The sequence below is a fragment of the Zeus faber genome, assembly GCF_960531495.2.
Source record: "Zeus faber genome assembly, chromosome: 9".
Taxonomy (NCBI): Eukaryota; Metazoa; Chordata; class Actinopteri; order Zeiformes; family Zeidae; genus Zeus; species Zeus faber.
In genome coordinates, this window is record NC_137197.1 from 21323207 (window position 1) to 21341843 (window position 18637).

At 46.3% G+C, this 18637-nt stretch overlaps 1 protein-coding gene across 1 annotated transcript in view; it reads right to left on the reverse strand.

Annotated features, from left to right (window-relative positions):
• pitpnm3 (PITPNM family member 3) overlaps positions 1–18637 on the reverse strand; it is a gene marked incomplete at its 3' end in the record, with an annotated part of 69970 nt that overhangs the window by 37313 nt on the left and 14020 nt on the right. The window contains exons 3-5 of the mRNA XM_080006796.1: positions 10522–10629; positions 2229–2299; positions 1879–2099 (exon numbers count right to left, since the gene is read on the reverse strand). Coding sequence (XP_079862922.1) covers positions 1879–2099; positions 2229–2299; positions 10522–10629 — 400 coding nt within the window. The remainder of the gene's footprint in view (positions 1–1878; positions 2100–2228; positions 2300–10521; positions 10630–18637) is intronic.

The window sequence follows — 18637 nt, forward strand, 5'->3', positions numbered from 1 at the left end:
CACTCATTTTAGATCTACGAGGCCTCATTTAAAACACCGCACCGCGATGCACCGCGACTCTCACACGCGGGGATTGTTTGTTTCACGTAAACGTCGGAAAATAAATAAAATAAATAAATGCATTTACAATGCAAACACACATTTTTGTTGGTTTTCTTTGGAGAAACGCACAGCGGATGGGATGGAGCAAATGCTCCATAGAAAAAAACCCTTTGAAAACGGAGCGTTCAGAGCGGTCGGAAACCTGAGCTTTTTGTTCACAGCCACTACTTTGTCTTTAGTTTACGTCATTAGTTGACACTTTGGCCACGTCTAATATGAACATCCTACATTGCAACATTATATATATGACAGAAAATAAGGGAAAGCATAAAAATAATAATTTAATTTCTCCTCAATAAGATGTCAAAAACCTGGCCTAATGAGCTCCCTGAATAGTAAAAGCATGAAAAAAGACAAAGAAATTGTCTACTTTCTAAAGGTTTCGCCTCCTCACAAACAAAAAGGACCTTGGGCTCCTTAAGGAACGCAGAAGACGACATTCGACAAAGTGCCGAGTCCTCAGCCTCGAGGAACTCCCGCCTTTATCAAATGCAAAAGACGCGATCGACTGCGATAGCTCATCCGTGAGACGCAGCCAGCGCCCCCGTATCCAAAAAAAACCCATTTCTCTTTTTGACGAAGCTGGGCGACAACAGAGCTGATTGAGTTAACATCAGCCAACTGGACAAACAGATCATACTGAACCACTGCGCACAGTCCTTCTCGACGAGAGACAGACGGCAACGTTGTTTCGTAGCCATTGTTTTTTCTTTTTTTTTATAAATTTTGAACCTTTGTCCACCGCGTGGCTTTACCCCAGGACAGAAGGGATGAAATAAAACAGTGCGGCAGTCAGAAAGGTTAAAGTTAAATATTCCGCGTGGCACACGCTCGCACAGGCCGAGAAATGTCACCGGCATGCTAATTAGCCCTGTGCTGTGTTTAGGGCATCTTAGTCAATATATTTCCCTGATTAACCTTCAGCACCTGTGCCAAGATAGCGTCCCCGCTCGAGTGCCGTCGTCTGGGACTCGGTAAGGTGAATCGGAAATCTGTATTCACTTAGGCTCGCGCAAATACTCCAGCTGGCGTCTTGAAAATTACATTTTAACCGTGTGTTGTAATGTTTGCAATCAGGTTTCAAAAATGTTGCCGAAAGGAGCTAATTAAAGAGATTGGTATCGTTTAAAAATCGTTAAATACCGGTACAAATACCAATACCTTGACTGTACTATGACACCCGTTCCAATGCAACTTTACATAACATTTTTTTCCCCTCTAAAGTATATAAATTTTACTTTTAACAATCGATGACGATTGACGATCATACAAATGACTGCGATCAATAATGTAATGTTTCCATTTTATACCATATGTGATACCGTATGCAGTTTTAATAGTGTAATTACATGTTTCTACCTGTTGCAGAAAAGCCATCAATTGACACTGAACATTGTAACATAAAAATTCAGGGAGACAGTTGGCTTGATTTGACTCAACCCACCTGAGGGAACAACTTAATTATCGTTTTACTTTATTGCAACATTTTTTACATTGATTGAAATATCAATATCAATTACAAAATGATTTGCGATCTGCTCAAATAATTCGATAATGTGATCAAGCGATTATGTAATAAGCTCTGGTTGACGCAATAAAAGCGCTGGCCATTGAATTTGGATGCCCACCCCTTACTATTTTAGGATATTCAAGTATTCGCAGTATTCAACTTAGTAAATGTCAGCTGAAGGACCAGAATTAAAATGGAATCCAAATGAAACAGGAACTGAAAGTCGGACTAAAACATTACACACTTTTTTTAATCCGGCCACTCACTTAGACACCAGGGAGAAGGCTTCGGCGCACACCGCCGGGCACGGCACCAGCTTGATGACCACGTGTTCGGCAGCGGCCTGGAAGTGAGCCCGGGTCACCTTCTCCAGGACCGAGGCCAACGTGGCAACGTCGCCGGCCTTTGCGCTGGGGTCTCCGCCCGCGGTGTCCAGGATGTTCCCGCCGTGCACCACCAGCAGCAACACGTGGGTCTTACATTCCTTCTGCAGGGGTCGGAGGGAGAGAACACAAACAGGGGCACGGGCTGAAGGAAGGGGGGAAGGTGGTGCTTGGGCAATAAGCTTCGCGGGAAGCACCGAAATAATGAACGATTCTATTCGTCGTCGGCCTACCTCGATATCTTCAAGACCCTCGATACTGCTCTGAGGGGCGCAACGGGGGCCGCCCAAGTGGTACAGATTACCTGGAGGGTTATGGGAGTTGAGAGAAAAGGCCGATAGATGGAGAGAGAGAGAGAGAGAGGGGAGAAAAGACGGAGATAGAAAAAAGTCATTTTCAACCTGATGGTTACAGAGCAGAAATGGTTATTGAGTGGAGGATTCTAACCAATTTCAATATTACCCAGGCTTCTCCCCTCAACAGGTTGATAGCTCTGTGCAACCTTGGGCTCCAATGTCATCAACGGCAGGACTCAAAAGTCAATAAAGAAAACACATATTGTAGCGGGGGACATTTTTTTTTTTACACCGCCGCCGCAGCACCTGTATCCAGCGCACGCAATCATATTTTTCGAGCTTCGTCAGACGCGGTCAAAACAGTGTGCATCTGAGTGCCCGGGCACAGAGGGGCTGCATACCGTCCACTCTGCCCGGGCTGTCGAAAACGTCTCTCTCTGTGGCGGAGCATGTCACAGGAGCCCAGCCAGGGTTTCTCCCTCATGCTTTCTCTCCTTCTTTCTCCCTATTCGTTTGCCTCGCGTGCCTGTTTGTTCATCGCCTCACCTTGTCTTGGACTGACTGTCAGATCCCTGCCCCCCCCCCATCCCGGAGCCTGCCTGTCGGTCTGTCTGCCACTCTGAGCCACGGCTCAGTACACACAGGGGAGGCAGCACACTGCTCTATTTTGGTCACAAAGTAATAGGAAAATCGATGGAGCCCCTCGTCTTTTTTTTTTTTTTTTTTAATTCAAGTGTGAGGTAGATTCTATTCGAATCTGGTTAAGTCCTTCCCTGTTGTACAAAACACAGATGAGAATGCATGATTGGATTTTGCCAATCGGATGAATCGACAATCTTTTTGATGAAATCGTAATATTTCATCAAGGAATGTTTTATTCATTTTCATTTGGTACTGTCAGGCGCTGTCATCCATTCATACGAGCGTCAGGTTGTCACATCTGCTGCCTGGGACGCTTCCAAGTTCGACAATAACCGGCACGTTTTTACGCTTAATGGTGGATATCCATTTTGATTTTAGAATTTGGCGTATTTGTGTATAAACAGACGACACCTGCACAAATATACAGTATATCTCGGACAACCAGACCCTGATACACAGTGAATCACATGGATTAGGCGTGGCTGCTAAATTAAAGCAATAATTCATAAAAGCTTGAATGACCTGCAACTGATACAACACAATTCAATAGATGAGTGATTCAGAAGTCAATACGTGGCCTTGATTCAAAAACCGCACGTCCATGTTTCGACTATGACTATACATTGTCCCACATCAATTGACTGAGTTGAGAGGTGTTTTTTTTCTAGGAAATATCTGCGAACAATAAATAATACAAATAATATAATATACCTTATCTGTTGCACAGAGCGTTCTGTACACCACCGCTACCGCCACCCTGCCAGGCCCGGATTCTTTTTAAAACGGTATACAGCCGTCTGGGAAATAAGAGAGAGCTGTTGATCTTACAGCCTTTGAGTGAGCGTCCCAGGGGCCCAGGTGCTCCAAACCTTTTTCTATAAATAACACATTTGTCTGATATTAAAGTGCACTTATGTACCGCAGTATTGTTTTTTGCTTTGGGGGTTGAGGGAGAGAAGGTGGTGGGTGGTGGGGGGTTGGGGTGGTGGTGATGGCTATCTATCAATTTATCTGTCTTACTGAGGCAACTGTACTCTATGTATTTTTTGGCTCTCAGCTGTAGAGTGTACCGCGTATGAGTATGTGTGTGTGTGTGTGTGTGTGTTTGTGTGCGCGTGTGCGTGTGTGTGTGTGCGTGTGTGTGCATGTGTATCGTCTTCCCCTTCAATCCCTAAACAAAGGACTTGTGCAGGAATGCTGGAGTGGAGGACGCAGAGCGGCGGCAGCTGCTCGGGGCCCAGTCGGACACTCCATCACCGTGAAATAAAACAGCACAGCCGCAACCCTTACCCCACCACCGCGAAGGGAACAGGGGCAATACGTGGTATTTCTAAACCACTTTATTAGAATCCGAGAACACAGAGAAGTCGGAAATGGGGGACGCTCGGGGGAAAGAAGATTGCGGGGAGGACATAGAATGGACTCTGGTTTTCATCTTGCTGTGTCATTTTACGTCTAAGAATAGAATTCCCTTCATCGATTCACATTCACTCCGCCTCCCTCGGAAATACACACAAAAGCAGATATTCTCCACGAAAAATCACAAAATTCCCCTCTCCCGCTGTCTCTTTCTCATTGATTCCTCCTCTCTCTCGCAATTTCCGCTCGCTTCACGGCACGGCCACAAAGTTTGCCAACATGACAGATTCATCTGCCTCAATCGGGCAGATGGAGGGAAAACACTGGCAGGGGGAATTAAGAGCGAGATGGGAGGGGGGCTCTGCTCATCAGCTCTGCTCATCACCTGGGAAGATATCCAGGTGAAACTGCCTCATATTTTCGCTGGGAATACGACACGGTAATGAGCGCGCAGTTTCCCACCTGCAGTGAGAGGCGAGCAATTAAGAGAACGCTGTACAGTAAGCGTCTGTGCCAGGAGAGAGGGGCACGGGAGGGCTGCACAGGAAGCCACACAGGAAGCCGCACAGGAAGCAGCAGGTGGGCTTGTTCCGCATATTACTGTCTGATGAAAACTCCAATAACGAGGTTTTTCCACCAACGACTTCCAGGACAACGTAATGTAGAGAATTTGATGCAGTGTGTGTCCCTCAATGTGAACATTCTTAATTCTCGGAAAATATCCCCAAAATGAGCGTTTAAGAGACGGAAGGCGGACGTGGGATTGAGATGATTTGCTTTGTGCCACCGAAGCTTCACAGCTTCCTGCGGCACATGAACTTAGAATTGGGAATATTGACTTGTTTAACCAGGCCGGAACAGCCCAAGGACTCATCGCAATCAATTATAACCAAGTCAGTTTCCTCTTCATGATTGCCATTCCTATCTGACCCGGCTGTTGAGTACATTTCCCAGACTGGCGTCAATGTTAATTACACAGATATTGAACGGGCGTGGCTCTGTGACTTCGGGCAAACTGTACAGTAGATTTACATCTGGGCCATCAGGTACCTGCCGCCGCGAGTTACCAGCCTCATTTACGAGGGTGAGGCTTTTCATTTGACTGGGTCTCTAACCTCTGCGCATTGGAAGCATGCTTACATGTTCCACCATCTGTTCACCAGTGCCGCTGTCATGTAGCCCGCCCTCCCGGGACGGCACCGGCTCAACGGGATGAGAACCCTGCTGCTTACTAACATGCATACTACCACACACAAGCTCACACACACACACACACACACACACACACACACACACACACACACACACACACACACACACACACACACACACACACACACACACACACACACACACACACACACACACACACACACACACACACACACACACACACACACACACACCTAATCTAAAGATGCATTAAAAAAAAGTGTGATGTGTGACTTTCTGAATACAGAGGTGTATTCACTGTTAATTGTTGTTGTTTATTGTGGGTTTATTCTTCATTCTCTTTTTACTGCTTGAATTCTTCAGGTTCATACAACTTTAATTTTTCAGGTTCATTTTCCATGGTCATATCCATATGTTATTTCTATTACGTACCCGGAACTGAGTTTTTATTGTATATTTCACGTTTTCCCCATGTATTGGCACTTTTTATTTTCCATGTTTGTATTTTTTCTATGTTCACCTTTTATTTTAATGTGTGCTGCTAGGATATTGCAATATTCCTCCAGGGATGAATAAAGCATCTATCTTTCTTGTTCGTTGTGACCTTGTCCATTTTTTCTTTCTCCTCAAATGTACTATTCATTCACTTTGGATCATTACATTCTATCTATCCATCTACCCACCTACCCACCTATCTATCTCTCTATAGATGGATAGATAGATATATCTATCTATCTATCTATCTATCTATCTACCATCTACCCATCTATCTACCTACCTACCTTCCCACCTGCCTACCTACCTTCTTACCTATCTATCGATTATATTTATTATATCTATCTATCCATCCATCTATCTATCTCATTGTCCCTGGGGCTCTCAGCTGCTCCCTGCCTCTGTGCTGTTGCTCCTGTGCTGCTCAGGCACATAACAGCCCCAGCAGGACGGGAGCCGAGGCTGCGACTGCCAGCGAGACTCCGTGGACCAGTCGCTAGTGTGTGTAGCGGACAACAACACTTATCCAGGATGAGTTAGAGGAGGGCGACAAAGCTGTTACCATTGCCAGACGCATCTATGCGGGAGGTGAAAGCCATATGGGTTCGGCGTCCCAGCGCTTCGAAACCCCTCCTCCTCCTCCTCCTCCTCCTCCTCTCCGCCGGAGCTGCGGGTGGCGGCCTGAGTGTGATCATCCCTTCGCAGTTTGAAATCACGGCGCGGCTATTGAATGATTTGTTGTCAGACAGTAGTGCAGTGTGAGATATGAATGATGAACGCTCACGCATGCGGACATAACAATACATACAAAAACAGGCCAACATGCATGGCAGAGCAAACACCCACGGACAGAACAACGGTAACACACACACAGACAGACAGACATACATACATAAACAGATGCAGAATAGCTCTTTTGTCAGTGGTACCATTTCTGCCAAAAGGGGTGTAGAATAAGGGGTATGAGGCAAAATGATAACCCCCACTAGCCATAAAGATTGAGTCTTTACACTCAATCACTAGTTATCATTATCTCCCCTCTCCCGTTCTTTGTGCCTTTATTATTCTAGAAAGAAGATGCTTTTGTCTCTGCAGCACTCAAGCCTCGGGCAGGTCTGGCTTTAAAAAGGAGAAAGAGAAAAAAGAGAAAGACTCAAAAATAAAGAGGAAAAAAAAGCAATTTCATGGGAATTAAAATATGAGGGAGGGAAATTGTGCCTACTAACAGCATGTGTTCAAAATGACTTGACCAGTGGGAGGCGGTGGGTAGAATACAGATGAGCCACGGACTCAAATTTATGTTTTCTGTCTCGCAGCATGCATCTCCGAAAGACTCGCATGCAGCAGGCAGGGACAGAGCGCCGGAGGCAAAATGGAAAATATCCTTTCTCTCTCAACACATTTGTCTCTGGTTTGTTTTAAATGGCATCACATGTTTATTGCTTATACACATTAGGAAGTTGTTTTTGTCCCTCCCAACTGTCTCTCTGCATTGCCACATCATTTTGGCTTATGGTATCCGAGCGCTTGGCAGCTCACATGAAGAGAGCTGACAATTTTATTTATCACAGAAACCTCACCTTAAAAAAAAAAAAAAAATATATATATATATATATAAAAATTCACGAGTTATGTAACGTGGCTATATTAGGACGAGCCGGTCTAAACAAAACAGGGAAGAAGCACGAGATAAATATACTGACTGATATGACTATTTACATTGCGACAGGATTGGTGCTTAATGCTAAATCCCAGGACTCTGTGAGATCGCTGCAGAAAATGTGAAGGGTTGATGAAAAAGGACGCAGAGTGGGAAAATGAGAAGATCTAGTTGTGCCTTTTGGTCCCTTCATGAGGATTCCTTGTTTTGGGATGTTGTGTTTACAAGAGGAGGAGGAGAGACAGTCGGAACTGATGAGTGGGGAGGAGAGGAGAGGAGAGGAGAGGAGAGGAGATGAAAGGAGATGGGAGAAGAGGAGAGGGGAGGAGAAGAGAGGGGATGGGAGGGAAGGAGACGGGATGGGAGGAGAGGAGAGGAGATGAGATGAGATGGGAGGGAAGGAGACGGGATGGGAGGGAAGGAGACGGGATGGGAGGAGATGAGATGAGATAAGATGGGATGAGTATGATGAGATGAGATGAGATGAGATGAGTATGATGAGATGAGATGAGATGAGTGTGGAGGAGAAGAGAGGGGAGGGGAGGGGAATAGGAGTATAGTTGAGATTGAGGCGATGAGAAATGGACGGATGGGGGGGGGCGCTTCAGACGCTGGAATAGAGAATTGAATAATAATGGAGGGGAAGACAAAAGAGAGCCACTATAAACCCATAAAAAGGGCTCTGAAGTAAAACACAGAGGGAGATCAAAGGGCGGGAGTGTCTATTTTCTATCTCTGATCCTGAGAACACTACACAGCTTCTAAGTGTAGTCAAGCTGAGCCTTTGAGGCGTCCTGATGATCAGCCGCCCGCTGCTTGTCCAGGGACGCGCCGCTGCCCTCACCGAGCGGAGCAGTCCAGCCCGCAGTCACAATCCGGCGGCCCCGGTTTTGTCCGAAGCCTCGCCGGTCAGAATGTTAAGCCGTTGGCGCTTATTCAACGGTAATGAGGCGGGAAGCAAAGCACTTTTCTGCCGGGTTCCCACGATGCCCCGTCAGCAATTAGGAACGATGACAGAGGAAGAAGAAAGGAGATCGATATGTAACTCATTGACGGACCCATGTGCACTATAAACACATAGAAAACAAAAAAATAAATGCACATGCAAACACGTCCACAAGGACATACGGTACACTCACACACACACACACGCTCAAACAAACAAAGAGACGCATAATGAACATCAGAACAATTCAATTAATCCCAATTAAAACTCCTTTGAGACATTAAGAGCCCAGCCCCCCCCTCCTGACATAGGGTGAGGTTATTGATTCACGAGCCCGCCGGGGCAAACAGATGATATCATCGGACCAAATGTGGACTGATAATGGTGGCGGGGGTTCAAACACAACTCATGTTATTTATATCAGTTCTGGTCCCTTCGGAGGCCATGATAATTAAAAACAGTGTGCGTGTATACTGTACACCCGGATTAGACAGAGGCAGTGGGATGGATGCCACTCAAAATGGCACTCCAGTTCGTATTCCACTGTTTACTGCACCTCTATTGAAAGTGACTTTTCACTGAGGTTACTAGCGCATGTACTTCATTTTTAAATGTTTTTTTTTCTTTTTTTTAATGATGAAATCAGTCCCAAGTCCCACTGAGATCAAACTTTTCAGGGGTGACATGCAGGAAAAGAACATACAACTTGTCTCACAGAAGCTACAATACTGGACACACAAGTCACATACTTAAGGACTGAGGTAAAAGAGGGGGAAAAAAAAAAAAAGTACAACAAAAGTACTCAGATGAAAGCGGCTCATATGTCAAACCTACTGAAATCTATTTTTAGGTATTTTATCTCTCCACGAGAATATTTCTTTGATCTCAGCAGGAGGGGAACCACCAACCAGCGCACTCCCCGAGAATCACAGCGATTTATAATTCCCACTCCAATTTGTCAAACTCTACCGAGATGACCTTTAAAGGATGAGGTGGATCATTCTCCAGTAAGCAAAGATGAAAAAAAGTGGCGCTCGGCCGCCGCGCAGCACAACGCAGCTTCAGTATCCGGAGTTGCAAGGCAAACAAGGCGAAACCCAAAGACTCGGAAAATACTCCATTAATTATGCATTTTGCCATGTATGCGGTGATACAGGCTGACCATTTGTAAAAAAAAATAATATCCTCATTATCCCCATTATTATTTCCCCCCTTGATCTCAAAACTGGAAAATGTCGCTGTGTCGGTTAGGGATTTCTTTTCAGACATTTTGCTGACTCAAATGCAGTTTCCAGATCTTTTTTTTATGCTAATCAAATTATCCCAGGGTGCAAAGGAGTTTCAAATCGCTTGGTGCAGAGACGAAACTCCCGGACACGACGGCGTCCACGTGCAAAGCCCTCGAAAATGTGTTGCATGTTTACACGCGGATAAACATGCGACGCGCAGTACAACACACACACGCACACATACGTTTGATGTACAGAAGACTCACACGTGTACGGAAGAAAGTAGCAACGACAGAAAAAAGATGAACAAAAAAGTAAACCACAAAAGACATATATACATCTTGTGAGGCGCCTGCTGTGGGATTTGCATTTTTTTGATCTGATTTGCAGGAGATATGAAGCTCCCCGCAGCAACAACACAGAACTAATTAAGGATCTTCAAAAGTACAAGTCGGGAAAAACGAAACCCACAGTGTCAGCGAGTTAAGCCATTTTGAACCCGCTCAAAATAGTTTACTTGTGATACTAATATTATTGGCATTTGTCCATGAAGAGAACAATTGCCATCGATGGAGACGGTTGACAGCATCACCGGCTCATGTGAGAAGAATGGGCCATGATTAAGAAAGTAATCCGCCGATAAGAAGGTGCGGTCGCAAAAAACACATTCAGAGAACAGGTAAAAAAAAATGTCTTTCAGGTGATGCGTGTCTGTGTGCGGCGTACCGTGCGACTGGTCCTCCATCTGCCCCAGGGTTTCAATCTGCTCCACCAGATCATTTGAGTTCCACTGGCTCATGCCCAGCAGGATGGCGTTCTTCCCCTCCAACACATCTGCTGGGTCACGCACACGCACACGCACACGCACACGCACACGCACACGCACACGCACACACCAGCCCACAAAGAAGGGTAAAGTGAGATAATATAGGTTCTCTCCCGTGACATCCTCAGACTGATCAAAGCAAAGCAGCGATTAATATTTTAAAAACTCGGTGCAGTTTCGTTCAAAGTTCCATCGGCCGCAAATGAAACCATCCGGAAAACAATGAGCCTTTTGGGAAGGAGCGCGGACGTTTCGGTTTTCGGCCGCTGTCGCCGTCGAGGCCGGCTCACGGAGACCTGGCGAGCGAGGGCTGACACGTTGCGCCCGGCCGGCACCGCCCGGCCATTTGAGTCGCACCTCGGCGGCGCCGACCGGACTTCCACTGTCGGCTCTCGCTTGCCCGCGCCGTCGCACCCTCTCCGCTCTCTGGACGCCGCCGCTGGATGTGGCGGTCGGCGTTGCCCAAGCTTTCGACTCTTTCCGGACACCCCCCCACTCCTAGTTCACCTGTCGATTCGAGCTCGATTCGGCGAGAGACTTTTAAAGTTTTTAACGAGATCCTCACAATAAGTGCGGCTCTCAAGAGTCTTTTAGCCTCATTGTCTCATGAAATTAGATGTGTGCGAATCATAAAAGTAACTAACTTCTGTCAAAATGATTCAGTTATGATTCAATATCAATTATGCAAAATGCCTTTTTTTCCCCCCACATAACTCAAGTCCCTGTAATTATTATCAATTTGCACGTCCACTGGCTGAATCAAGCTCAAGGAGATTGTTTGGACTCGTTCCATGAATCCAAAATCCATAGTGTTGATGGTACAGGGGGGCAGTCAGAGAAAGAAAAGAGAGCAATTTTGAGACTGAGAGGGAGAGAGAGAGAGAGAGAGAGGGAGGGAGGGAGGGAGGGAGAGAGAGCGCATTGAATCTGAACGCCATTTTTCGTGTGGAAAGACAAGGCCGCCCCCGTAGAGCCTGTGGAGCAGGAACGGAGACAAGCGAGACCTGCGGAGGGCCGAGGTGAGCTGCAGCACAAACCCTTTTCAGGGCGGGCGGTTCAAGGTCGATTCAACATACCGCACAACGTCGTTCACATCAAACGCGTAATCGCGTCCGACAGTCGGATTCTCCCCCTGGTGGCCTGACAAAATATGCCAAGGGAGAATGGGAGAGCTTTTTTTTTTTTTCTTCAGTAAAACTTGTTTTATATCGCGTTCTATATAAATGTGATAAAGATAAAATAAAAAATACACACAATTCACTTGGTCCACTGTGTGCTGTTGACATCCAACGTTAATGTTAATAACGAAATTGTGTTGTAAAACGTGACCGATTTACTTGTAAAAAAACACGAGTGGGTGAGAAAACTCCGCCCCGCAGCATGTCACAGTTTCCATTTGGATGAATGGCCTTTGGGTTTCTTACTGTCGTTTGTCGTATTTAGTGTGAAGCGGGCTTTAGTACTTGAGTAAACCTGTAAAGGTACTTTATTAAGCGGAGCTAAAAGGAAGCCTGTAGGGTCACAATTTATCATACCTAAAAACGTACTTTTGGTTTTTTTTTAATCCCACAACTTGAAAATACTCTTTCATGTGTGTTGAACTAATTGGAATTCACCTATTGTCTTCGTCAGCCATGCATATTTTATAAAGTTGGGAGGTGCCGTGCTGTCACGAATTAGGCTTCGCTTTCCCATAACTTTTATTTGTCATACCTAAAACACAGTCCCGGCACACACCCCCAGCCGGTTCAGATGCTCGGTAACAAACAAAGGAAACGAATGAAGGTGGGAAAAAAAAAAACACCGTGCCAATCATAACCAAACTCGGGGAGAATCTGAAGAAGAGCCGGCGTAAACAAAACGTGTTCGTAGGGCCGCGGAGCACGAGAGATGAGTGAGATTTCCCGGGTACACACACCCACACACCCAAAAGGAGGATAAAGTGCTTTCGACACATCCTTCAACCTGTCAGCTCGGCACGACGAAGACAAAGTGAGCAGGACAAAAGAATTGAGGGGCCGATTGTTAAACCTCGCCAATATAGCCACAGGGCGACCTTTTCACTTCAATTTGTTCCCCTGTCGCCCAAATTGATGTCATCGACGTGGTTGCGGGCAACCTGGCAACGAGGCACTATGAGCGTCATTTTCTCGGCGCCATTTCATTTCCTTCGAGACGGTGTATTATAAATGTGATTGTTTAGAGAGGGTTTGACGAATAAAGTCAACATTTCTAAGAACCAATTGAACACTGACGTGCTCAATGTAAAACACTACTGAGTGGAAAACACCAGTACCAATGCCTTATCAGGAGACTTCTGCATGTTCAGTGTAACACTTACTACGTATGTACAATAGTCTGTTGTAAAATAATTTTGAACAGTGTTTTTATACTCAAATATACCGTAATATAAAGAAAAATATGTTTAAATTTTTTTTCTGTCTACATCCCGACAAACACAAAGTTGGATGAATAAAGTGTTCTACATGCAGAACAAATAACTGTGTACAGTAATGACTAAGTAATGTACTGATGTGCAGTACTTCAGTACTGTCATAAGGGTAGATTTCTCACCTATTCTCATTTCGGAAAGCCCGGTCGATGGACGCTGCTGTGAACCCGCTCAAGTCCGGCTGCACTCTCCGCTCCGCCTCCCTCGTTGTTGGGCCACTTTGGTTGACCACATAGTCGACCAAAGTGGCCCAGATTATGGCTCTCCTTGGTCCTCCTCTTACTCTCACCCCCCTTGCTGTGCCTCCCCCCCCCCTACGTTGGTATCCATTGCACCAGGACAGAAGAGCTCGCCCGTGGCCCTTTTGTCCCAGCGAAGCTCTGATTGCTAATTGAACAACAGTGCAACGCGTGTTGTTTGCAACTGCAATCTGCGCGTACAGCAGGGAATGCGCTTGCATTTTAGGAGAATCAGTTCAGGGGATCGGTGCATGAGTTACAGGCTGTGGTCATTGTGTCTCAAGCACCAGTTGAGAAAAACTTAAATTAACCATTTTTCAATAAAAAACTGTGAAGAACCGACGGACAAAATTAGGCTGCGTTTCCACCGGCTGACGGACAGTAGAAAAAATCCTCACCTAAAATCAACCCCGCGTGTTATTATGGTCTTTCCCTTCTTCATATTTCGCCTTTAAACTTTTTATTTTTCCGCTGGCACTGGGCGTTTGAAGCCGTTCGCCCCCGTGCCACGCGAAAATCCGCTCATAAACTGATTTATTTTCGATACATGCCTTTTATTTGAGCCCGCACGGACTCCTCTCCCTGCGGCCTTAAAAGGCGTGTTACCTCGGCAACACTCCATCGGCTTCAGCCTCCGTCCTCCATGACTTTAGGGGCCGCGTTTGAGCGAGTGAGAATGTGGCCCAAAACGGAGGGGAAAACATCCGAATCCGTGTGTCCCCCCCCCCCCCCCCCTGTTTAGACGTTCATAATACAGATATCAATCTGGGTCACGTGCGGGCAGAACATCTGAATTTGGGTGGCTTCAGTTGGCGGCGTAAACGCAGCCGAAGAACCGTTTTCCAAAACTGAACTCCGGAATTCGACGTGCAAAGCACCCGATAAAACTGCCTAAATGATAAATATGTATGTTAACCACATCTGAACCGTATTTTTAATATGGTGAGTAAGCTCCGGCAGAAGAACTGCTGCAAAATTTCCCAACCACAAAGAGTCCTTTACGGAAAACGGCGTCACAGCCCTAAAATATATGAACTCGGTATAGTTGCATTCCAAAACGATGAATCTCATTGAACAACATATTAGACCATTCAATCCCGGTAGCAGCCCAGAACCATTTGCTCCCTGTGGTTGGGCGCAATGTGTCAATCCCCTTCATTATTAAAATTCATGTTTTCGGATAAAAAAAAAATCTGGATTTACACATCGCAAATTTATCAAGTGTTCGGCCGCAGCAGGCGCGCGCTTGGGCGACTAAAAAGGTACGATCGATCATAATGAAAAACTAGGCTTGTTTCCCTCCGGACAGCAAATTCATACGGCTTGACAAGTGTGCTTAACTATTTCTGTATGGAGATTAAAGGCTCTAGGCTACTCCGGTGTGTTCTCCATTTTATTGCTTTATCACGTTCATCACGCTTCCTGCTGTGATACGTGACCTCCACAATCACACATTTACGCCAAATACCTAATTCTAGTGGCAAAAGACACAAATTTCAAGATTTGAATAAAATGCATCTCGTCATGCTGGTTCTGCCTCTTCACAAGGCGTTTCTCAATAATTCTATTGGGCGGGTCTGACATCTATACAGAAAAAATGGCTCGGCCACCAAATTTTGATTTGAGTGGTCGCTATGTTCACGAGTGCCATGGCGAAAATGAGCTTGTTCCCAGATTTAACTGGTTCCCGTGATTTAATTACGAACACAACTCGATTTCCCCTGGTGGAAACACAGAGGGAGAACTCAGGACAGGCTTGGCTGGAGGTGCCCTTTAAGTCTTTTTTTTTGGGTGATCTCATCGGGCGGTGCTGCGAGGAACGGGGGCAGCTGTGATGTATCGGTGCTGGTGATGTAGAATGCACACTGTGTTAAAGGAAAGAGGGTGGGCATTTCTCTTAACCCTTTTATCGCAAGTCTTCTTTATGGCGCAGTAAGCCAAGTGAAAAGCCACTGGGCTTTTGTTGATCCTTCAGACGCAATAAAGGGAGACTGGGAAATCTAGTAAGATTTAACACCCAAGGCCTTTTGTGTTTGCCAGCAGCATAAGCAGCAACAGCAGCGGCAACGGCAGCATGCGGCGGTGGCGGCAGCAGCAGCATGTGGTGGCTGCGGCAGCGGCATGAAGCAGCATGCGGCAGCGGTAGCATCCAGCAGCGGCAGCATGCAGCAGCGGCAGCATGCAGCAGCAGCAGCATGCAGCAGCAGCATGCAGCAGTGTCCACAGCATGTAGCAGCGGCATGCAGCAGTGGCATGCGGCGGCAGCAGCATGCAGCAGTGGCATGCGGCGGCAGCAGCATGCAGCAGTGGCATGTGGCGGCAGCAGCATGCAGCAGCATGCAGCAGCGGCATGCGTCGGCAGCAGCATGCAGCAGCATGCAGCAGCGGCATGCGTCGGCAGCAGCATGCAGCAGCATGCAGCAGCATGCAGCAGCATGCAGCAGCATGCAGCAGCGGCATGCGTCGGCAGCAGCATGCAGCAGCATGCAGCAGAATGCAGCAGCATGCAGCAGCGGCATGCGGCGGCAGCAGCATCATGCAGCAGCAGCATGCAGCAGCAGCAGCAGCAGCATGCAGCAGCGGCATGCGTCGGCAGCAGCATGCAGCAGCGGCATGCGGCGGCTGCAGCAGCGGCATGCAGCAGCGGCATGCAGCAGCGGCATGCAGCAGCGGCATGCGGCAGCGGCAGCAGCATGCAGCAGCATCATGCAGCAGCAGCAGCGGCATGCAGCAGCGGCATGCAGCATGCAGCAGCATCATGCAGCAGCAGCAGCATCATGCAGCAGCAGCAGCATCATGCAGCAGCAGCAGTGGCAGCAGCATGCAGCAGCGGGAGCAGCGGCGGCAAAACTCTGCCAGAGACAGAGCACTTAACCCGAAAACCAGAAAATATTGAGGACGCAGGTTTTTGAGATGAGGCATTTTGAGGCCAAATATGAATAATGAATCTTTTAGATAACCTAAATATATCAAAAGGAAACATCTTTTCACCAGAGATTCCTATTCATCAGTCTCCAATAACCTTTCTTCTTTTTTCCATTTTAATCAGACCATAACTTTTTTGGATTTTCTCTGGTTGAGACATCATTTTGCGTCTGGTTACTTCAATATTGATGACACCATGTTCAACAGGTTCTGGCCGAGCGGTGCGGTACTATAAAAACAGGATTTGCTTTTGCTTAATTTATTACAAACATAAAGTTGAATGTTAAAGAATATGGTTGAAATTAGGATTTAGCTCCTGTAACGTATGAGAGATGTGGATACAGAAGACAGTCTGGTTTATTCCCCTTCCCTTTCTAGTGTTCAGTCCTCCAAATATGTTCACAACGAGGGAGAAACGGGGCAATGGGGACCTCCATCCTAATGTTGAGTCTGTGACACGAGCCTTCATCATCCAGATTCGGGTGAAGTTAGTACGTCAGCCACAGTGTCTCCTCTGATGTCTGCCTTTTATGTTACGCAGCTGAGCTGCGGCTGCGACGAGGTGACGGAGGGATGCTGTGTGCATGTGTGTGTGTGTGTGTGTGTGTGTGTGTGTGTGTGTGTGAGTATACGTGTTTGTCTGTGTGTGTGTGTGTGTGTGTGTGTCTGTGTGACCCAGAACGCCATCCTTTTTCCAATAGGCAAGAGAACACAGGTTGGTGATGCATTCATTATGTGAGCTCATTAATTTCCTTAAACGACTTCTACTCTGTATGTGTCTGTGAATGCGCGTGCGTGTGCACGTGCGTGTGTGTGTGTGTGTGTGTGTGTGTGTGTGTGTGTCTGTGTGTGTGTGTGTGTGTGTGTGTCGTGTCGTGTCGTGTGCGTAGGAGTTGTAGTAGAACGAGGCGATGTCAAAGCGGATGAAGAGGCAGAGGTGACAGCGCCCGGCCCGGTCGCGATGCCTCACGCAAACACAGGCTGACACACGCTTACAAAGGCCTAACCCGAGTCTCTGGCGCGGCGCGGTGCGGTGCGGCGTGCGCTGCTGGAAGACGCCGCAGATGGGCCACCATGTATGCGTTGTCTGCAACCAGGGCGGACCCTTCCTATACATAGAAAGGGCGCCGCCTCGGCAAATTGTGCACCTGTCTCCTTCTCCGATGGTACAGACAGTGCCCACGGCGCCAAGAACAGCCAAAACAGTGTTTTTTTGTTTTTTTTTGATGAGGGTTATTTTTCCATATGGGACGAAAGAAGCACCGCGCATAATGGGGACACTTTCTCTGTCACTCTCTTACTCTCCCCTGACTACAATGGCCATGTCGAGCCACCGCACTTGAGGGATTTGTACCATCTAATGGCATTAATGAATTCCATGGAGCGCCGTGTCGTTACAGTTCTGGTTTGTAAACGCCCTGGGACGGAAGTGATGACCGCGTAGGGGGAAGGCTGCAGGTTCACGTTCATACTATATCATTGCATGCTTTTGGTTTATTCCGTATCATTTATTTGATGAACCATCTTTCAATATTGCAGAGTTGGTTTTACAGTGCAATAAGAGCATTCGTCGTGTTCCATAAACCATTTCCAAGGCATTTCCTTACTTTTACATTTTTTTGAATATACATATTTTTGAAATATTACATATTATTTTACTTATTTAATACAAAAGCTGTTTTATATAAAAAATAACAATTCGTGATAAAAGAAAATAGAGACAAAAAAAAAGGAAATCTAGCCCCAGAAAATGCTAAAATACACAAATAAATACATAAAGCCATTGAAAAAGGGCAAATGATAAACAGTTTATGTGCAAGTCATATGCAAAAAGATGTGTTTCCCATATATTTCTTAATTCCTTTTTTAAAATACTATTTGTATTACTCTATAGTAAATTCCTGAACCTGACATTTGAAAAACTCAAGTAAAGAAACTTAAAAAAAAAACAAAAAAAACCCCGATTATTTAATTTAATATAAATTCTAAAAATGAGCATCTTGGAAACCCCACGGAGTATAGGTCATCCCCTTACATTAGCTCCTCATGTAATAAAGCTCTTATCCTGTTTGACGCTCTGTGATGAGGAGGACAAAGAGAACCCGTCTCACTGACACAAACAGCTCCAGAGTGGAGACGGGGAGGAGAGGCTTATCTCTTTAACGCGACACAAAGGAAATCTTTGACAGCTTTCATACATTTTTGAGGGGCTTTCTGGGGCCCGGGGTTACGTGGCGTGACCGTGATGACATTGATCACAGCGAAAAATAAACACAACTCCCCGAAGCTCCCCATGACGTTTAGTATGGAATAATAGAGAAAAGCCTCGGACGTTTGTTCTTTCCCAGACTCTTCGCCCCCGCCCTCCCAGCTACGGTTTTCTTTTTTTTTTTTTTTTTT